This window comes from Alligator mississippiensis, chromosome 3 (assembly GCF_030867095.1).
Source record: "Alligator mississippiensis isolate rAllMis1 chromosome 3, rAllMis1, whole genome shotgun sequence".
NCBI classification, from domain to species: domain Eukaryota; kingdom Metazoa; phylum Chordata; order Crocodylia; family Alligatoridae; genus Alligator; species Alligator mississippiensis.
This window is the reverse complement of record NC_081826.1, coordinates 257,438,082-257,458,016: the sequence shown is the minus strand read 5'-3', so window position 1 is coordinate 257,458,016 and position 19,935 is coordinate 257,438,082. Positions and strand designations below refer to the sequence as shown.

Below are 19,935 nucleotides of genomic sequence, written 5' to 3'. Positions count from 1 at the left end.
GTGCTGGTAAGGTACAAACAACAAAAAATGGCCCCAAAGAGCGTACCATCTAGGGCAAGAGACAGGCAGGCAGAAATAGAAAGAAATGAGACAACAGTGGTCTGTTGTGATCATCACTGTTTGTCATGTAAGGACTTAAGGTAGCCAAGGTTCTCCTAAAGGGAAAAAAAAAAAAAGGAAAAAAAAAATCTCTGTCCTCAAAATCAGCAGCAAGTCAGTTACACCATATAATTTTCTTTCAGTTGGCTTGCTTTATGGTTTACAGTTTTTTCTGTACTAGAAAAGTTAAACTGTTTCACCTACTCAACTGAAAAAGTTAAGTCTAGTTTGGAATTCTCAACTGGGGTTCAGCAGCTGTTGTGAAAAAGTTAACATCACATTAGAATTGAGATTTCAAGTAACCCCTGCTTGAGATGATCCTGCTGTAAGCCAGGGTTGGTCTAGGTAACTGCTCAAGGTCCCATTCAGTGCTACTTTTTTTTTTCCCCCCAAAAAAACCCAAGAAACTTTGGAAAACTATTACCTTTCTGTGCCTTGGCTGTTATTTCAAAGTACTTGACAGTAAGATCTTGAATAGAAAGCACAGCCATATGGGCTTTCCGCTGCCAATCTGCATCTTCTTTCTGTAGACTCTCAATTCTTCTGGGGCCCAGGTAATCATTTTCTATGGAGATCTGAAAATAAAATAGGTCCATAATTGAAAACACAGTATTCGAGTTCTCCCTGTTTTGCAAGTGGCAGGCAGTTACAGTCAAATTGAGTGGCTTAAAACAAAAAACAAAACAAACCCCTTCCCCCATTATTCTATTAAAAAGAAAAAATGTGTATTTATGTTAAAAAAAAAACAACACATCCATGGCCTCATTAACTTTTATATCATAAGCATAATAAACTCAACAAGAAAATAACCTAAGGCTATATTAGCAACAATTCATAATAGATAACATTTCCACCATCAAAGTTTATATTCTGAAATCAGTGGGAATTGTGCTCTGAAATCACTCAGGCACAGCTGGCAGCAGTCAATACAACCCTCTTAAGCTTCTCTCTTTTAAAAAATATGTCCTGTATATTAAAAGCTGATAATAATGTTGCTTGTGTATTTGGAGTCTAAATCACTTCAAATTGCTTATACTAAAGAAAGTTTGTTTTCAAGTGATAAAAGTGTTATGCCACTTCAAGTTTTACTAAAATAGTTTTAGCCCCAAATTCTGCAAACACTTCAGCTTGTGCTTAATTTTAACATATAAATAACCCTATTAAAAGCAATATACATTGTTATAAACCTGATTAAGTGTTTACAAGATGAAGGCATTACTTTTCAACATTTTATTTTTTGCCTGCAACTATTTTAAATAATTCAAATAAGATAGTCTACTACCATTGATATTTAGTAAGAATCACCCCCAGCATTTACTTTTAGTCTGTTACAAAATGTTAACATCCAAAATCGAAACATTTCAAGTTAACTTATTATTAGACCACAACCCAATCTAAGGAGAAAATATTTTAAACCTTTTATTTTAAGCCACTGTATCCTACAATAAAATACAGATTACTTGCAGTTGGTTTGAGACTACACAGAGGCCCTCTACATTGTAGTTAAATTGCTGAAAAATATCATTGTAACTTGGACTCAAGTGTTTTAATAAAGTAGTCACATATGGCAGAACATATTCTCAGTTATATTATGCATACTGAAATGTGATTGTCTAAAGCAGTGGTTCCCAACCCCTCCCCCTTTTTTTCTTTTATTTATTTATTTATTTTTTTTTTTAAATGCACCCCGCTGCTGGGAGCCGAGTGCAGCAGCCTGGGGCCGTTGGTAGGGGAGCTCCTGGCACGCAGCGCTGATCATCTTTCCTGTGTGGCCCTTACCCCTCATTTGGGTCACGACCTGGGGTTGAAAACCACTGGTCTCAAGCAAAGTTCTAAAATATCCAGTTAACAACAACACTAAATGGACAGAGAAGGGTTACAGGTTTCTGGTAATATGAAGTTCGCTCAAAGAATGAATACAAAGATGTTTCTTTGAATTTTGAGCCAAAGAGCTCCATAGAAAAAACCCATGAAAAGATTTAAAAAAAAGGAAGGGTCTCAATGTAAAGGCAGAAAACCATTCACACTTCTGCTGAGGGCAACATGCTCATGTTTCAATTAACTGGGAATGATGATACAAGTTCCTTTGAGAAACAGGTTCTAAATGGCTGAAATTAACAGTCTCTTCAGTCTGTTGGTAGGTAGACAAAGTAACAGGTTATTGGGAGGGCAGGTGGGTAAGTACTCTGAATAATGCTTTCAAGGCTTATTTGTCCTATTTGCTACTGGTTCTAACTGTAATAGAAAGACTCAGCATCAGTAACTTTTCTTCAGAGGTTTTGGCTGCCAAAACATTATTCACATGCCCAAGATCCCCACGATTACGTGATTAAGTATGCTCAGTTTATACATCAAGTCAGGGGTCAGCAACCAATGGCTGCAGGGCAGATGCGCCCCTGGATGCAAGGCTTTAGCTGAAGGTGCTTTCCCCATGCTGCTGCTGGGACAAGCAACATCTGTGGCTGGGTCTTAATGCCCACCCTCCCTTAACTGGGTCACTCCAGCCCACATGCTAAAAAGGTTGCTGATGTGGCCCTGCCTCTTGTCACCAATTGGTGGAGAGGGGCAGGGCCACATAACAGGCAGCACTCACAGTCAGTCAGTGGCAAGGGATGGGAGCAGCAGCCATCTTGCTGGCAGCCCTTTGAGTGGGCAGCCCTCCCCTCACTTCCCAGCAGGCTGCTGCAGTGTCCTGAGGACTGGTGGCTCCCTGTATGGAGCCAGCATTTTCTTTTCAGTAAGTTCCCCTCTGCCCCACGGACTTCGTAGGCATGGTCCAATTTCACAGGCAATATCAGATTTCACAAAATCATAATGTTGTAGGTCCCCACCTACATCCCTGAGGCAACACATATTATCCATATAGCAAGTAAAATATATTAACTGAGGCACACAGTACAATTAACTGATTCGCCAAAATGCCAGAGGAAAATTTTGGATGCTCCAGAAATTGAACTCTTATGTCCCAGTCCAGCACACTATCCACTAGGCCAAAGGTGGCACAGGGCAAGAAGCTGGAAGAAAAGCAGCAACTTGGTCAGGGAGCACAAGGCAGAGAAAAGAAAGCTGAGCAGCAGATTGGGTAAGGGAAAGGTACTGGAGTGACACTCAGTAAGGGTGCGAGGCTAATTTGGGGCACACCTGCCAAAAATGTTGCTCCCTACTTCACTAGACCAGTGATTCCCAACAACCAGGAAGCCAAAGCACCCTGTGGTGGCATGAGCTCCTTTTAAGAGTGCCATGGAGTGCCACACAATGTTAGTACTGTTAGGTTTGCAAGCACTTATACGGTACACAAGATAAACTCAGAGATTTCCAACAGGAATCCGTAGCACCAAAAATATTCTGAGCTGCTGTGATCTCTCCAAATTCTTTACAACAGTATTATTTTTGTAGAGTCAAGAAACAAGTAAATTGAAGAGCTGGCATTTTCGGAGGGGTACAGAGGGGTGCCTTAGTCTAAAAAAGTTGAATACCAGTGCACTAAACCACCTCTCTCCCTGCTATTACAACAGCAGTTAAGGTTAGTAGGCCAATACTTGTGTACAGGCAACTCCCACTTAGCACTCTTAATTGGTTCCCGAAAAAACAAGCGACAAGCAAAACCGAACCTTTTGATGAACCACGATGGCGATCATGAGCATTATGACGAAACCCACTGATTGCTAAGCAAAACACGGGTATCAATGTAAAATGAGCATTATAGAAAATAGCACTAAGAAAAATGGCGTTAAGTGGGGGTTACCTATATTGCCATTTCATCCAATCATTTACTATTCAATTTATAATCAATTCTATTGAGGTAAGATCAAACAGAATACATTCATCCTCTTTCAACTTAGTGAGCTCTGCAGTGCCAGTAGTAAAAGGTAACGCAAACTTTGTCATTAAGCAAGTATGTACATTCTGAATCCACAGATGGTAGGGATTCATTGAGTAATAACATGCAATTTTTACATACTCTCTTTTCTGATTAGAAAGATATTTTAAATTTGTCTGTTGTGGAAAGGATCTTGAGATTTGGCTCTTACTCTATGAATTGGAGAATTATTCCCAGAGAAAAAATAAGCAAGTCATTTATACTAGAAGATTACAACTTGGGAGTGACACTTTTGCAGTGATATTGTTTGTTCTTTTTCCTTTTAAGGAAGCTGCAATTTATGAGGACCACTGCTTCCTCGATCAATTTTCTCAAGTGAGTCACTGAACAGCTTGATGCTTCTAACACCCTTATATAATCAGAGAATAGAATCAACGTCCCAAACCTACAGCTACACATTCATCTCGGCTAAAATTAGTTCATCCTGGCTGCACCCTAGCCAAGCCTTACATGGGGGAAGGGAAACCCATCCCCTACCTTCTCAACACACACACACACACACACACACACACACACACACACACACACACACACACACACACACACACACCCATCATCATCATGAAAAGGGCCAAGAAACCTGAAGACTTTTCTGCATTTGGTCTTTTCTCTCAATTACTACTTTGTAAATGGAGTAAACTTCATTAGCTAAAGCATGGTTCTTAATGCATCTCTGCATGCCATTGCTGTTCAGAATGCAGGAGTAATGTACTGTAGTTTTATTTGTTTGTTTTAAAACTGTCATATTTATGGTTAACAGCTCCTTTTGACAATTATTTTTGTCCTTGGAAGTTCTCTAGATGCTTTATAAAAACAGACTGATATTTAATACAAAAAACCTGCATTTTCACTGAGATGGCGACCCAGTGAAGGAGTACCAAAGAGCAGGAAGCACAAGAGGTACAGAAAGAAGTGACTATTTCTGCTTGATCTGGCCACAAAAAGTTTATAGCTGGGACTAAGCTATAGCTTATGTATAGTTTGCGTAGCTGCAAACAGCTTAAAAAATGGCCAACTGGGTAAAAATCTGACCCCTCATTGCATGAGGTATCCAGCTCCCAGCCTGCTGTTTTCAGAATGGGAGGGGGGAAAGGGAGCAGAAGGAGTTCAGTCTGGGGGAGGTATACTGCATCTTCCCCAAGGATGGGGTGGGTATATTCCAGTAACCTGCCACGTGCCAGAGCATGCGTGGCATGTGTGTTCCCTGGGAACAACTAGCGGCAACACAAGGTGTGCTTCCCCTAGTTGTTGCTGAGGAACCAAATGTCCACGCTCATCTGGACACAGCCACTAAGTCCAAATTTTGCCCTCAATGCTTTATGTACAAGCAACTTCCTACAGTAAAGGTTAGCCATACTAACTAATGTGGGGAAGTATAAAACTTCACACCTGGCAGTCTCAGTTATAAATTTGCTCCCTATCATGCTTTGACTACTAAAGTAAAGGTTTAAAAAACAAAAATAAAACAAAAACAGAGGTTCTAATAAAAGACAACATCTGAATGGATAAGCATGGCCTCTGATGCTAAGTGACTGGGAACAAAATGCAGTATTTCCTGCCCAAGATCTATCAACACATCACTTCACCCACAAAGACAACCTGATTTTCTAGCGTTCCATACAGAGTTAACTTAGGGAAGGGAAGCTGGGAGAGGGCAATCGGATGCAAGCCTGACACATTGTGGCAACGTGGGGATCCCTGACCCAGCCACAGTGCTAGTTGCCTCATCTGTCTCTCCTGCCTTGTTGTCACTTAATTGAGGTGTTAATTAAGGCAGGAGGCTGCCCATTCTTACCCCGATGCCAGGAGCACTATCTGCAGCTCTGTTCCTCCCCTATACCGCAGCCCAAGCCTCGCAGAGGAATCCCGATAACACACTGCTCCCGCCCTACAGCCAGACCAAGCTTAGGCCTCATTGTCAGGCCTCAGACGCGCACACATTCATACCGCCCTCCTCTCACTAGGGCCTCTCACACTCCACCCCCTCTTACAGGGTCTCTTTTACGCATCGACCACTTGTACTGCCTTGCTCCCTCTTGGAGCGGGCCCCTGAGGCCATAGGCTTTAGCTAGCTCATACCTTGGGTGGCAGATGTACCGTCTTTTGGGCCTCTCTCATGACCCTCACCAGGGTAGCGGCCAGTCAATTACCCAACCGGGTCTAAGCTTGCCCTGGCCTTTTCTGGGGCAACTCTATACACTCAGACAACACTGGGCTCCCAGCCCTCTGGTTTTCCCCCTCACTGGGCTCCTCATCTCTGCCCCCCTCACTGGGGCCCCACACCACCCCCTCACTGGATCCACCCCCCCACTGGGGCTCATCTCTGCCCCCCCTCACTGGGGCCCCACACCACCCCCTCACTGGTACTCATCTCTGCCCCCTCACTGGGGCCCCACACCACCCCTCACTGGAGCCACCCCCCCCACTGGGACTCATCTCTGCCCCCCTCACTGGGGCCCCACACCACCCCCTCACTGGGGCCATGGCGCTTCCCTCCCTGGTGGGCTCAGGCGGCCACAGCCATGCCTGGCCCCAACTACCTCCGATGTTAAATGACCCACCTGAAGGTGAGGGCTGGGGTTAAGGCGCCCCTACCTGCCTTTCCCCAGGGTGGTAAGTGGCCTGCCATTTCATGGGGGCTCCCGCGCCACAGAGTCCCACCAGGTCACCCACTCCCGGCAGGGTGCAGTTTTAGGTCACGCCCAGGACCAGGAGCATCCTTACCATCCCCTACAGCTCCTGCCCTTACCTCCAGGATGTTGCATGTAGCCTTGCAGCTACACGATGTTACTGCCTGGGCTGCCAGCAGCAAACTGATCTGTTTATATAAGTGGCCAGAGATCTAAAATGGCCACTGCAATCAAGCACCTGCTGGCTGCTTGGCTCAGTGCTTAAAATGGCAGGCACCAACAGTGCCCTGCTACACACATCTAGACACATCTGATAATTCACACAACAGTGTCACTATGAATTGGCAAACTGTAGGACAGTTAAATAAAGCTAATCATAAGCCAAGTGCCTATTGCCCTCTTAAAAATTTCATATTTTGCTATATATTAACAACAGAAATTTCGTAGTCTATCTTGCAGTGGCATGCTCAAAAGCAATGCAGGGGACAAATTTATGTCAGTCCTCTAAGACCATTCAAGGATGCCACAACAGCACCACCTGGTGCTCCTGCCTGCATTAGATTTATACTTCCTGGTCTGGCCCCTCACGTGCATCCTGGAAACGGAGGTGCACTTGGCCATGGCAGTGGTGAGGCACCTTGGGAAGGAAGGAAGGAGTGCTTTATCAGAAAAACCTAGCGCAGACAGGAGTGCACCCTTCTGATACAGCTGCCTCACAGTCTAGCCCCGCATGTACCTCTTGGAACATATAGTGCTACTAAATTTAGAAAAGTAATGGAGGGGTGCCATAAACCTAAAGAGGTTGAGAACCAGTGGTCTATGCACATAAAACCACAGCAAAGCCAAAATAAAATTGACAAGGATTATCTGAAACTCTACTGTTGCGGAAAATAAGATCAGTAGCTAAAGAAATACAAAAGCACTCAACTCCAGAGCAGAGAAATTCAGCTCAATGGGCCACCTTTTTCCAGGATCACAAGATTCCTAATAAATCCATGCCAAAGGCTTGACCCTTTGCTAGCTTCCCTTTATACGTAAAGCCCCTCCTCCTTACCCTTACTTCAAAATACGTATTTACTTATAACTTTTGTTCTTTCTTCTGCCCTTTTGCTTCATCTTAGTCGCACAATTCACTGCCCTGCAGGTTCCATCACAGACTCATCAATATGTTTTTCCCCATGCATGCTGCTATCCCGGGGTGCTTGTACACATTGGGGGGGAGGGGTTAGTTCCTCTAAACTGAAATCGTGGGTTATCAATTGTAACCCACCGTTTCAATTTAAGGGCTTCCGTCACTGTGATGGAACAATGATGGCCCACCATCAGCTCATACCACCCCCACCCTCCACCTGTGTTTCACTCTCCCCATAATCATTACCTCATTTTTTACAGGATTCAGCTTTAGCCAACTATTTTTCACCTACTTGTAGTTTTCAGCCAGACTGCTACACAGATGTGAGATGATGTTTCTGGTACAAGTGAGAAGTGGCGATTAAGCCTGGTGTCATCTAGGAGTTGCTAGGATTTTAAGTCATATTGATTCAGGTCTCCCCAGATGGCTTCTCACAAACCTTCCTTGGGATTTTCTGTGCAAACGATGACTTTTTTTTTCCTTAATCTAAACTGTGATTTTCAAAAAAAAGTCACACAAGTTCATAAGAGCTGTCAAGCTAAAACTCATGTCTAAATGATAGGAGGCAGACAGCAATTGATCAGGCAGTAAACCCTCCATCCTGCAACAGTCTCCAAGCGAGTAGATCCGTTCCATTCTGAAAGCTGCATTAGCTTCAGAGGACTCCAAGCAGACAAATTCACTCACAAAACGTCCATTGCAGGGCTAGGGTCTAAATAAGGAATGAATCATTCTTTTTGTGACAAGTTTAAAAGAAGCTCTTATCTTAAAAGTATTTTCTTTTTTGTTAACCTGTTTTTCTTCGGGCACTGCTTGTTTTCTTAGTGCGTAAATAATAACACACAAACAACAGTGTAACCTACATCTATTCTGCACACCAATGCAAGTTACCTAGTAACTGGCGCAGACAAATGACCAATTGGTGCAATTACAAAGACTCTCTGCTAGGTGGCAGGTAACTGGGCTGAAATTGTAGAACTCTGGACACACAACCCATACATTGCTGTGTAACTCACTGTGTACAGTTACTTCTGATTTTCTAACAGGTATTTTTACCTGGAAGTAGAGTGACTTGAACCAATGCAGGGCTCTACACTATGTATCTGCTCAACATATACACCAGTATAAAATTTCACATGTCCACACACAGTTACCCTCACCTTCAAAGCACAAAGTAAGTTTAGTGAAGTTCATCCTTCATCAAAGCTTTCATAAAAAAAAAAAATTCCCTTGACATAAATCTATTAAAGAAATATGTTCTTTTCACATTCATATGAATAGCCAAACAGTTATAACTTTAAAAACACTAGCACAGTCAACTTCACAAGACTCTTTAGACTTTGATTAGTTCAGCTGTCAAGTTAATTAAACTAACATTACTTACAGTAGGTTGAAAATAGAGGCTCAGCATGAAATAAATAATAAATCTGTACTTTTAAGTCATATGAATGCAACGACTTAAGTCATAAGAACTATTAAGTCATACAACTTGTAAAGATATTTATAGCTATAATCTCATATTTCTGATACTGCTCCTCTGTCCCAGTATAAAAATAATGCTTATAAAAAAACGTGGTCATATGAAATCACAAATGATGGTAAAGATTATTTCAAACATAGAGATCTCCATTCAATAGTGTGTCTTTAACTGGAACCTTTTTAATTACAATACCATTCTCATTTTCATAAATTTAAGAGAGAGGTAATTATATCAGTACCAGCCACCTTAAGCGGTGATTATAAATCAGAATTCACCTGTTAAGTACAGTCAGCTCAAGTCAGACCTTCAAGAATGCCTATGTACTGCAGAAAGTGGTGCTGGCATTTTTCCCCACAAGCTGGTTATGAAACAATTTATCTTCTATTTTTTATTTTTAGCCTAATCCAAGGCATTTTCAAATCAACAGCAACAACACTCCCACCCCCCAAAAACAGAAAAATTTCACAAAAATTTGAATCAAACCCAGAGGGTCTATCACCCACCATGATAGTTAGCACTGCCCAGAATTAAAGAACACAAAATCTCTGAATAAAAAGGTCATTTCTCTGTCTCCAGGCCAAATGAACACTGCTATATGACTCAGAACTTTTATCTTTCTGCTCATTTCTACTCAAAGGAGCAGCAATTGCAAGTCACATCTTACATATAGTGTGTGCATGTGCATCTGTGTGTGTTCTGGGATATATAAATCTATATAGATCAATCTAGACCAGGGCAGGCAAAATATGGCCCGCAGGCCAGATGCTGCCCGCTAGGCACTTTCATCCGGCCCACAGCACCCACCAACAAACTGTGCCCTGCCCAGCCCTTCTACCCCAAGGGTGGAAGTGAGGCGCCTACACCCATCCCCAGAGCTGCCCCTAGTGGTGTGCAGGGCCCAGAGCGGAGGGGAGTGGCAGCTGAGCAGCCAGAGTGCAGAGCAGAGGGAGGAGGGGGCAAGTAGCTGGATCATGGAGCTGGCGGCCGCGGCAAAACCTGTACAGCACTGTCTGCGGGGGCCCTCCCCGAAGTGCCGGGCCTGGGGCAGTCGCCCCGATTCCCACCCCCAACATAGCCTATCATGCCTCGCTCCCACCCTTGTGGGTAGAAAGGCGGTCTTCCCCAGCATCCTGCTACCTCTGGGAAGCAGGTTGGGAAGGGGACAGGGGGTGGCTGGGAACGGGGGTGCAGCTACAGCTGGGCAGCAGTGCAGAGCATGGGGTTGGGGCTGGCTGTAGGGCGGAGCCCTCACCCAGGGACATGGCAGCAGTGCAGAGCTTGGCTGGGCATGGTGTGGGTGTGAGGGGCATGGGGACTCCTCCTACACTCCCCATATGGTGCCCAGCCTTGGCAGGCAGTAGGGGAAAGCAACAGCGGAGGGGGGGGGGGGAAGGAGGAGGAATAGGAGGGTACTCTATGCTCGGCGCTGGCTCTGGCCAGTGTTGCTAGAAGCACAGCCTCCACCAGGCTACTTGTATCCCCAGCACTCCCTGCACTTGCGGGTCACAGGAGGAAAGCCCCAGGCACTGGAACAGCCTGGGGCAGGGAAAACAGCCAGCTCCAGGGCCTGGAGCTTCCCTCCTGTGCCCCATGAGTGTGGGGAGCACAGACAATAGAAACTGCCCAGAAGGGGCTGCGCTTCTCACTGTGACATGCAGTTCTGGACAAAGCTAGGCACCGGTGCCCCCACCTGCTGGCGTCCCCACACCCCTCCCACCTTCCTCACACTCGACAAATGCCACACACACACACAGACACACATCCCACCCCCCAGTGCTGACTGCAGGAGAGGACAGTGTGTTCCAGAGACTACGGTGTTCCAGAGCCATACATCCATACCCCACAAACACCACACAACACCCAACATACCCCACACACACCCTACACACCCCCCCCCACCATATAAAAGTAAGAATTTATTTGAGTTATTATGCAATCACCTCTATATACAGTACACAAACACAAATCATGACAAAACCAATTTTGTAATAAAATTAAAATATGTTATAGTAGGTGTTTGACTTCTAGTGTATGATTGGGTTTTTTCCAGTTCTAAGATGACAACCCCTCCCCCCTCCCAAAAGGAGTATTTCTGGGTGGTCAAGGGGAGGGACTTCTAGTGGCAAAGGTCAGATATTAGAAGTGGGACTTGTGGTCCCAAGATGGTGACCAGGGGGCAAAGCAACTATCAAGGGGTGGGCTACCCCTGTGGCCCTCGATTCTCACCAAACCTCATTAGGCAGCCCTCCACCTGAAAGAATTGCCCACCCCCGATACAGATGGATAGATATGCATGTGTATCTATATCTCTGTGTGTATCTATACACACACACACAAGTGTAGGTCTGTATGAATATGTATGTACATATACACACATATATACAATGTTTTTGCTTGACCTGAACAGGATTAAGCTTCTGAGAAGGAGTTTGGTAGCCAGAGCCCAACTATCAAGAATGTCTTGTTCCTCAGTGTAACTGTTGGGGGTACTGTACTTTGTCCAAGTACCACGGATCAGATAAAACTAAGGTCTTACCTACTAGTTGCAACTAAAGATACAAAAGCAGATTTATTAACCAGGGGGCCCTTTTCAAATTTCAGTTTTGATAGTAGGGTTCTGCCTTTGGCCACAGATAGGCATTATATTTCTACAGGGAAAACACAATATATACCAAGCCTTCACATAATTTTGCCTGAAACAAAAATGGCAGTTCCAAATTTGGGAGAGTTTCTCCCAGGAGAACGAACACCTGTACTCTTCCTTTGTGTTTCAGCTACTAAGCTTCACTCCATTTGAACTACCGAAAATTTTAAGATGATCTCAAGAAAATGAACTACGTGCAAATATTTTTTCCGCTATTTATTTTAACAAACCTTTTTTTTTTTAATCAAACAAATATGAGCCATTTGAGTATGGTATTGTAAATCTAAAATAATTTAGTTTATGAATTTCTCCTCCATTTAAAGAAAAAAACCCATCAATTTTAGAACTCCTGCACACAACTTTTGCTACATTTGACACAAGAAAAAAAACTCTATTTTCAGTTACGGATAAACTACTTCTCATCTGCATACATCATCTACGCTTGTTTTCAACTTCTAACTACACATTATATCCTGCAGGATACAAAGGAATGACATATAAACTACAAAGACATAATTCAGGATTTGAAGGCTAACAGGTAAATGTTTTTCAAAAAGGTAGATTCTGAAAGCAGAATAAATGGATGATCTGATCCTCAACATTCAGCTTGTGCCATCATACCCACATTTAATTATAAAAACATTCAAAACCCATCCTGATTTCCAATATAGTTTTTTGACAGCCATTTTTGTGCCATGATTCTCATCATGGCATCTTAGTTCTTTACCATCATAAATTAATTTCCCACCACCTCACAGGATTTTTGGAAAATATTCCCATTTTCCAAATGCATAAGCAAGGTACAGAGAATAAAGCCAAAATAGAAGTAAATGTTCATGCCCAATTAACAGTGTGTAGAGTTCACATTTTCAGAGTGCTTGGCATTTAATAGCACTTCCTATGTTCACATGAGAGCTCAAATCTGTCAACAGCAGAAGTCAAGGTGCTCAGCTCCTCCACAAATGAAAAACTGGAATTCTCAAATCAAGTACCCAGTAAATGAGGAACACAACTACTGGTTTACCCACCATCACAAAAACTGTGGAGGAAGCAGGAGAGAATCCAGCTTTCCAGAACAGTCTTTCATTGCCTTAATCACAAGGCTATGACTTTTTCCTGCAGTACCATGCCTCATTCACTCCATGCATTCCAATTTCTAACAAGTTAGCCAGAGATGCTATGAACAGCCTCCTTCACCTTCAGTACTCAACCCTGGTTAATCCCCAGCTCAATCCTGTACACCAGGGATGGCCAAAATACAGCCCATGAGCAACTTTGGCCCATGGCGGGTTCCTCAGTCCTGCCTGGCCCAGGTGCCATCCAGCCAGTGGCGCATCCTGCCACCTCCCAGGCACGCAGTGGGGCTGGGGCGGCTCCACAGCTAGACTGCCTTTCTAGACAGCCCAGGCAGCAGTAGTGGCAGCTCCTTCCAGCTGCTGCCACTGTTGACCCAAGCCCTGTGTTACTGGTGGGGACCCACGCGCACAGCTCCAACCCAGCCCACCCTGCGCCCACTCTGGACTTGGCCCAGTTGGAACCTGCACATGAAGCCCTGACCCACCCCACACCTACTCTGGACCACCTGCCTGTGCTGAGCAGTGGCAGCAGCAGGGAAGAAGCTGCTGCTTGGTACAGGAGAAAAGTACCCCCCCACCACCACTGCTGCAGCTGCCCGGAGCCCATGTCCACACTGGCCTGCCACTGCTACCCTGCCGGGCACCCCGGAAGCAGTGGCAAAAGCAACGCAGAGGAGCTGCAGAGCAGCCCAGGTGTGGGCTCCAGGTGGCTGCAGCAAAAAGGGCCCGGTAGCAGTGAGGTGGAGGAGCACTTTTCCCCCATGCCATGCAGCAGCTTTTGCCCAGCCGGAGCTACTGCTGCTGCTGCTCAGCGTGGGAGGGCAAGTCCGGAGCATGTGTGGGGCAGGCTGGGTCAGGGTTGGGCACACGGGTTCCTGCTGGCTTCAGAGCTGCTCTGCTATTCTGGGCCAAGTCCAGAGCGGGCACAGGGAGCACGTCTGCAGGGGACCAGCATGGGAGGTAATGCTCAGGGACAACCAACACAGGTTCATTTTGGGCAGATCCTGCTCGACTAACCTTGTTTCCTTTTACAACCAGGTCACAAAGTCCTTGGATGCGGGCATTGAGGTAGATGTCATCTACGTGGACTTCAAGAAGGCCTTTGACACTGTTTCTCACCCCATTCTCATAAAAAAAACTAGGCGACTGAGGCACTGATGCTAACACAGTCAGATGGGTGGCAAATTGGCTAGATGGTCACACCCAGACAGTAGGAGTGGATGGGTTGTTTTTAACTGGGAGGGATGTGGGCAGTGGAGTTCCCCAGAGCTCAGTCCTCAGGCCTGTGCTATTCAACATCTTTATCAGTGACTTGGAGGTGGGCATGGAAAGCGCTCTATCCAAATTTGCTGATGACAAAGATATGGGGAGAAGTGGGCACACTGGAGGGGAGGGACAGAATCCAACTAGATCTAGACAAGTTAGAGAGGTGGGCAGATGAGAATAGAATGGAATTCAATGCAGCCAAGTGCAAGGTGCTGCATCTAGGGAGAGGGAACCTGTAACATACCTATAAGCTGCAGAACACCCTTCTCAACAACACAGTGGCTGAAAGGGATCTTGGAGTCATCACTGACATCAGGATGGACATAAGCTGCCAATGCGAGGAAGCGGTCAGTAAAGCTAACCGCACCTTGTCGTGCATCTACAGATGCATCACAAGCAGGTCCAGGGAGGTGATCCTTCCCCTCTATGCGGTGCTGGTCAGGCCGCAGTTGGAGTACTGCATCCAGTTCTGGGCGCCGCACTTCAAGAGGGATGTGGCTAACCTTGAGGGGGTCCAGAGGAGGGCCACTCACATAGTCAGGAGGCAGCAGGCCAGGCCCTACGAAGATAGATTAAAGGGCCTGAATCTATTCAGCCTCCACAAGAGAAGACTGAGAGGGGATCTGGTGGCCGTCTATAAATTCACCAGGAGGGACCAGCAGAAAATAGGCGAGGATCTGTTCTCCTGGGCACCACCTGGGATAACAAGGAATAACAGCCACAAATTGATTGACAGCAGGTTTAGACTTGATATCAGGAAGCATTACTTTATGGTTAGGGCTGCCAGGCTCTGGAATAGGCTCCCAAGGGAGATGGTGCTCTCCCCTACCTGGGGGTCTTTAAGAGGAGGTTGGATAGCTATCTGGCTGGGGTATTATGATCCCAGCACTTGTTCCTTCCCAGGGCAGGGTGTCAGACTTTATGATCTATTCAGGTCCCTTCCAACCCTAGAAACTATGAAACAAACTATGAGCTGCCAGCAGCTCATCCGGGGTGTGTGGCTCCTGCTGCTACGTGCACCCTGGCAGCAACAGGGGGCATGTGCAGACACCCCAAAATTTACCACAGCCTCTCCAAACCCCACTCCCAGTGCAGCTGCTGCCCACCCCAAGTGCAGCGTAGCCCAACTCCCCCGCCAGGAAGAACCCAGCCCTAGCCTGCAGCCCGCCCTCACCCCATGCGCAGATCCCAAGCACACGGCCCCCATGCACTTCTGGGGTAAGTGCAGCAGCGGGAGCCACCACTCCCTCCCTCCCTGCACCGGGCATTCCCCCAGACAAGCTGCTCGTGGCTGCATCCTGTGCACTGCTCCAGCTGTGCAGGGCCTGCCCCAGCCCCACTCCCTCCCTCACTGCCATATGGGGGGGAAGGGCATAGATCGAGGCCCCAGTGATGAGGGAGGGATCAGGGCACAGGCAGGAGCAGGGGCTCAGGTGAGTGCCCTGCTACCTCCCCCTCATCTCTGGGGCCTCGATCTGCCACCCCCCCCCACAGCCCTTCCCCTCCCCCCGCCCCTTCCCCCACAGGCTTCCCTGCTGGGGGGTTGCACGTGCGTGTACTCAGCCCCTCCAAATAATTTTTTCTCCCTCTGTCTATGGGTGGATAGACATTCCCTTTTCATTCCAGAAACACAGGCACATGCCTGCCATGGCTCAGGCTAGGAGCTGGGGGACACTAGAGCCGCCATCCTTTCCCTTTCACAGAGCTGAGCTGAGAAGGGGTGTGGCCAGGCCCCAGCAGAACGCTCTGATTAGGGAGGGATTTAAACTCCCACGCTGCCTGCACTGTCCCAGGCTTTCTGTGCCCTCACCCTCCCACCCCCCACTGCTCAAGGGGTGGGAGTATTGCCAGACCCCAGCCCTGGGCTAGCACTCTGAGGAAAAAGAGGAGTTTGCAGTGCATGTATCTGCTGATGATACTGAACTTTTCCATCTCCCTCCTGCTGTCTGCAAACTTGACAGGGCTACAAACCAGCAAGCAGTGCTGATAAAACCATAAGCCAAACAAAAGCCTCTCTCATTAGTTCAAGCTCTTCTTAAACAACTTTTTCCAAGAAGGGATATTATCAGCTGACCTGCTGATGAGCTCCAAAAAGTCCTAAGCAAACATTGTTCTGTTTGCCTTCATCAGGTCCCAGTGAAATTGGAGACAAAGACACCTTTCAGCATAAGCTAGCATACCACATGCCTAGGATCTGTGGGGCTGGGGTCTGTGCTGTGAGAGATGGGAGGGAGGGAGGAATCCCTGCTTGACCAGCAAACAGCAAAGGAAGCCAGGCAAACCCTGTTGTGCATTCAGTCTCTCCCACAGTTCTGGCTAGGGAGGAGAGGAGCAGGGTTGGCCTGTTCTCTGGAGCAGAGAGCACAGCCCAGCCCAGGGCTGCAAAGCATCTGGGATGCTGGGGGACTAGTTTAACTTAAACCAGGAAGGCGTCTGGGACAGACACTGAAGGAACCGGTTTGACTGCACTCAGTTAAGTCTGATACTACTTTCAACCAAGTTTATTTTTAACCAGTTTCAGCCATTTTGAAACTGGTTTATGTGCACTGAACTTATGTTCTGTTACAGGTTTAAACAAGTTTCTGATCACTTATACCAGTTTATGTGTAATGTCTGTTCCTAGCCCAGGTATTTCCAGAGACGAGCCCTCTTGCTTATCCTATAACCCCTGACCGCTGGGAACCTGGGCTCCCCCAAAGCTCCTCTAAAGACCAGACCACCTCACAGATAGCCCCTAAAATACCTCCATGTCAGCCTCTACAACAGTATTGTCCTAATTGCTCATGAGTCTCAGAAATTTCTATAAATTTCTTTCCTTCCTGGGTTATCTGGTATTCCTCTAGTTAATGGCCCATTACTCTAAGATGCCTTCTTTACTGAGGGGTTGCATTTCCCATTTCAGGCAGACAAAACCTTGGGTGCCCACCCATCCCAACACTAGTCCCTTCTGCCTGTGTTTGGGAGTGGCAACTGTTCTTGCCCTAGTAGCAGTTTTGCCTATTCCCTCTTCTTTAGTTCCCTGCATCCCTCAGTTCCTTTCACTAAACCATGTCCAAAAACATAAAGATACATATAGACAGAATAATGTAATCCGCAATGAGATAAAAGCAACATAACATCAGCTTTTCAATGAGATTACACACACCATATCAGTAAAACAAAAATAACACTCCATGAACACCCCAACACTGTGGGATTCATGATAGGGGACACTAGAGCTTTTCAGTGAAACACTTATAAAAGATTTTTTTTTTTTAAACAAACATGGATAAAACAACTCCCTCCCCCACCTGAAATCTTATTCTGGAAACAGCTGAACCAGTTTAGCTAACTATTTTTTTTTTTTTAATTCAGCCCAAGGCAGACATCCAGCAAGGGGGAAGCTCAGTTCTGCTTCATACATTGGTGAATATATAATGCAACTGAAAACAGGATTTTCCAAGAGAGGTGACCTTAAATTATAACAGCACCTACTTGCAATTAAACTTCATATCATCATATTAATCTTTTTTTAAATCAATCATCATAAGCACTCACTTAGCTAGAACAAGTGGATTTTGTACATGCTCACATTTTTAATTTTTTCCCATTTATCAGTTAATTCTGTATGTCCTGAGCTTTTGTTTCACAGATGTACAGAGCATTAGAATTACTTTCACTGAGCAGGGGAATGAAGCTGGCCCCAGATCTAAAAGCGATAGTAACCTAGGGAAGCTTTGCTCTATTTTTTAAGCTTTCCAGAACTCCATATGCTCCAAGTTAATGGAAATCATTTTGTATCCAAACAGGTTTTATTTATAAACCAACTCTTCTGCCCTAGCTACTAAGACCAACACATAATTTATCATCATAGATACAAGTACTGGTTTCTTTCCACTGATGAAGTTAAAAACTTCCTTCCTACCACACATCTCAGCTGACCAAGTTGAACGCCTCAAAATTTGCCAAGTTAGGAAAAGAACTTTAACACGCGTTCACCCCCTTAGGCTCAACTATGTACTGCTCAAATTCTCCACTACAGGAGCTGTACATACTCTGCTGTATCTATGGAGATCATAAAAATACGTGCAAATGTTAGTATTTTATGTAACTTTCAACAGTGATTTTTGTCAAACACATAACTAGCTGTCAGTAAGTGCCTATTAAGCAATTAATGCTTCACTATTTAGTCAAAGAGCAAAGAGTTCATTTTTTCCTGTACACTAAGTAAAATGGGGGCTATTTTACTAAGCATATAGCAAAGCACTTACTAAGCATGCCACTGATGATCATTAACTATATATGAAACCTGAAATTTAAGATAGAAACTTCAGTTTCAGGAGGTAAACTGCACACTCATGTTACCAGAAGTAATTTAAAGTGCAAGTAAACTTACACTAAAAGTATTTTGTTAGTCACAGTAATTAATCAAAATAAGAGTTGTTTTGGAATTGCTCAAATCATTTGCCCCTCACCCTCACACTACAAGCCTCCACTCCACCCTTCTCCTTTCTAAGCGAGACCACTAAGTACTACTGACAAGTGCACGGAATGAACCTTGGTGAGATAAAACAACATTCAGTACATCAATTAAACTAAAAAGCCCCATTTAGGGCTTTTAAATCTACAGTACATATCTAAAGGGTATGGTCTGCTGATCTGTCCAAGCACCATTTATTTTAAATCAAAGAATGCTGACAACTTCAGAAAGTGAGATGATAAAGCTCCCTGTCACCATCTCATTTTTCACTCATTAACCCCTACGTGAGGAGAGAGTACAGTTTTCGGAAGATTAACAGAATACCCTTATAGAAAAAATTTAGTGACTGATTACCTGGCTGTGCATTTTCCTAAAGGCTAAAATGGATATTAAACACATTTTTAAAGTGTCAAAAACCAATACAAGTTCAAGCACACTGTCAACTTTCAAATGCTTCAGTTAACAAAGATGCAAAAGACTGAACAGCTAGGCATTTACTCCTAATGTTTTTTCCTCACAAAACACTACAAAGTCACTGCCAAAAATATTTATCAACATTAAGAGAAGTCATACAGCACATATTCTTTTCTTTTTTAAATGTTTGTAAATATTGTCAGAAAATAGAAAACATCACCTACAAAGAACCTCAATTCTTAAAAAGTTCATGGGCATACAAAATTTACAAAGTGATGTTTAGCCCTAGGTATTAGTGACCATTGTATTAAGAAAACGATAGGATCATTCATTAGACAACTGAACACTTCTGAGGAAACAGAAAAAACTGGTACCTAGTGCATGAAAAGCCATCACCCATGAATATAGATAAATGAAAAAAAAAAAAAACACGTCATTTTTTTTGTATGCGCGTTCCAAGCCCCAGCACAGCTCCCCACTGGCTGGAAGCTGCATCTGGCAGCACAGGCACAGTTTTGAGCTGCCTAGTCCCAGTATAATTTCTTGCTGGCTGGGAGTATACACAGGCAAAGCCCTCCAACTCAGCTGGATCCAGTAGCAATGTGAGCCATATCCAGTCTGTGGGCTGTATGCTGATGAACCCCAGTCTAGATACTTGCGACTTAGCTCACTGTAGCATTCAAGTAACCCCATGCAATCCCTGACAAAAAACCTCACATCCACACCTATTCTCTCCATCACCTCTCTTCATTGTACCCAGAATGAGAAACAGGTGTGCACCTGTACACCCACATATATTTATGCATACTCCACAAGAAACACATCCCATAGCTAGTACATAATGTTTCTAGATGT

General features: G+C 45.0%; 1 protein-coding gene across 1 annotated transcript in view; it reads right to left on the bottom strand.

Annotated features, from left to right (window-relative positions):
• The window catches only part of JMY (junction mediating and regulatory protein, p53 cofactor), a 109,428-nt gene that overhangs the window by 55,123 nt on the left and 34,370 nt on the right, over positions 1-19,935 (bottom strand). The window contains exon 3 of the mRNA XM_006263718.4: positions 524-674. Within this exon, the coding sequence (XP_006263780.3) occupies positions 524-674 (151 nt within the window). The remainder of the gene's footprint in view (positions 1-523; positions 675-19,935) is intronic.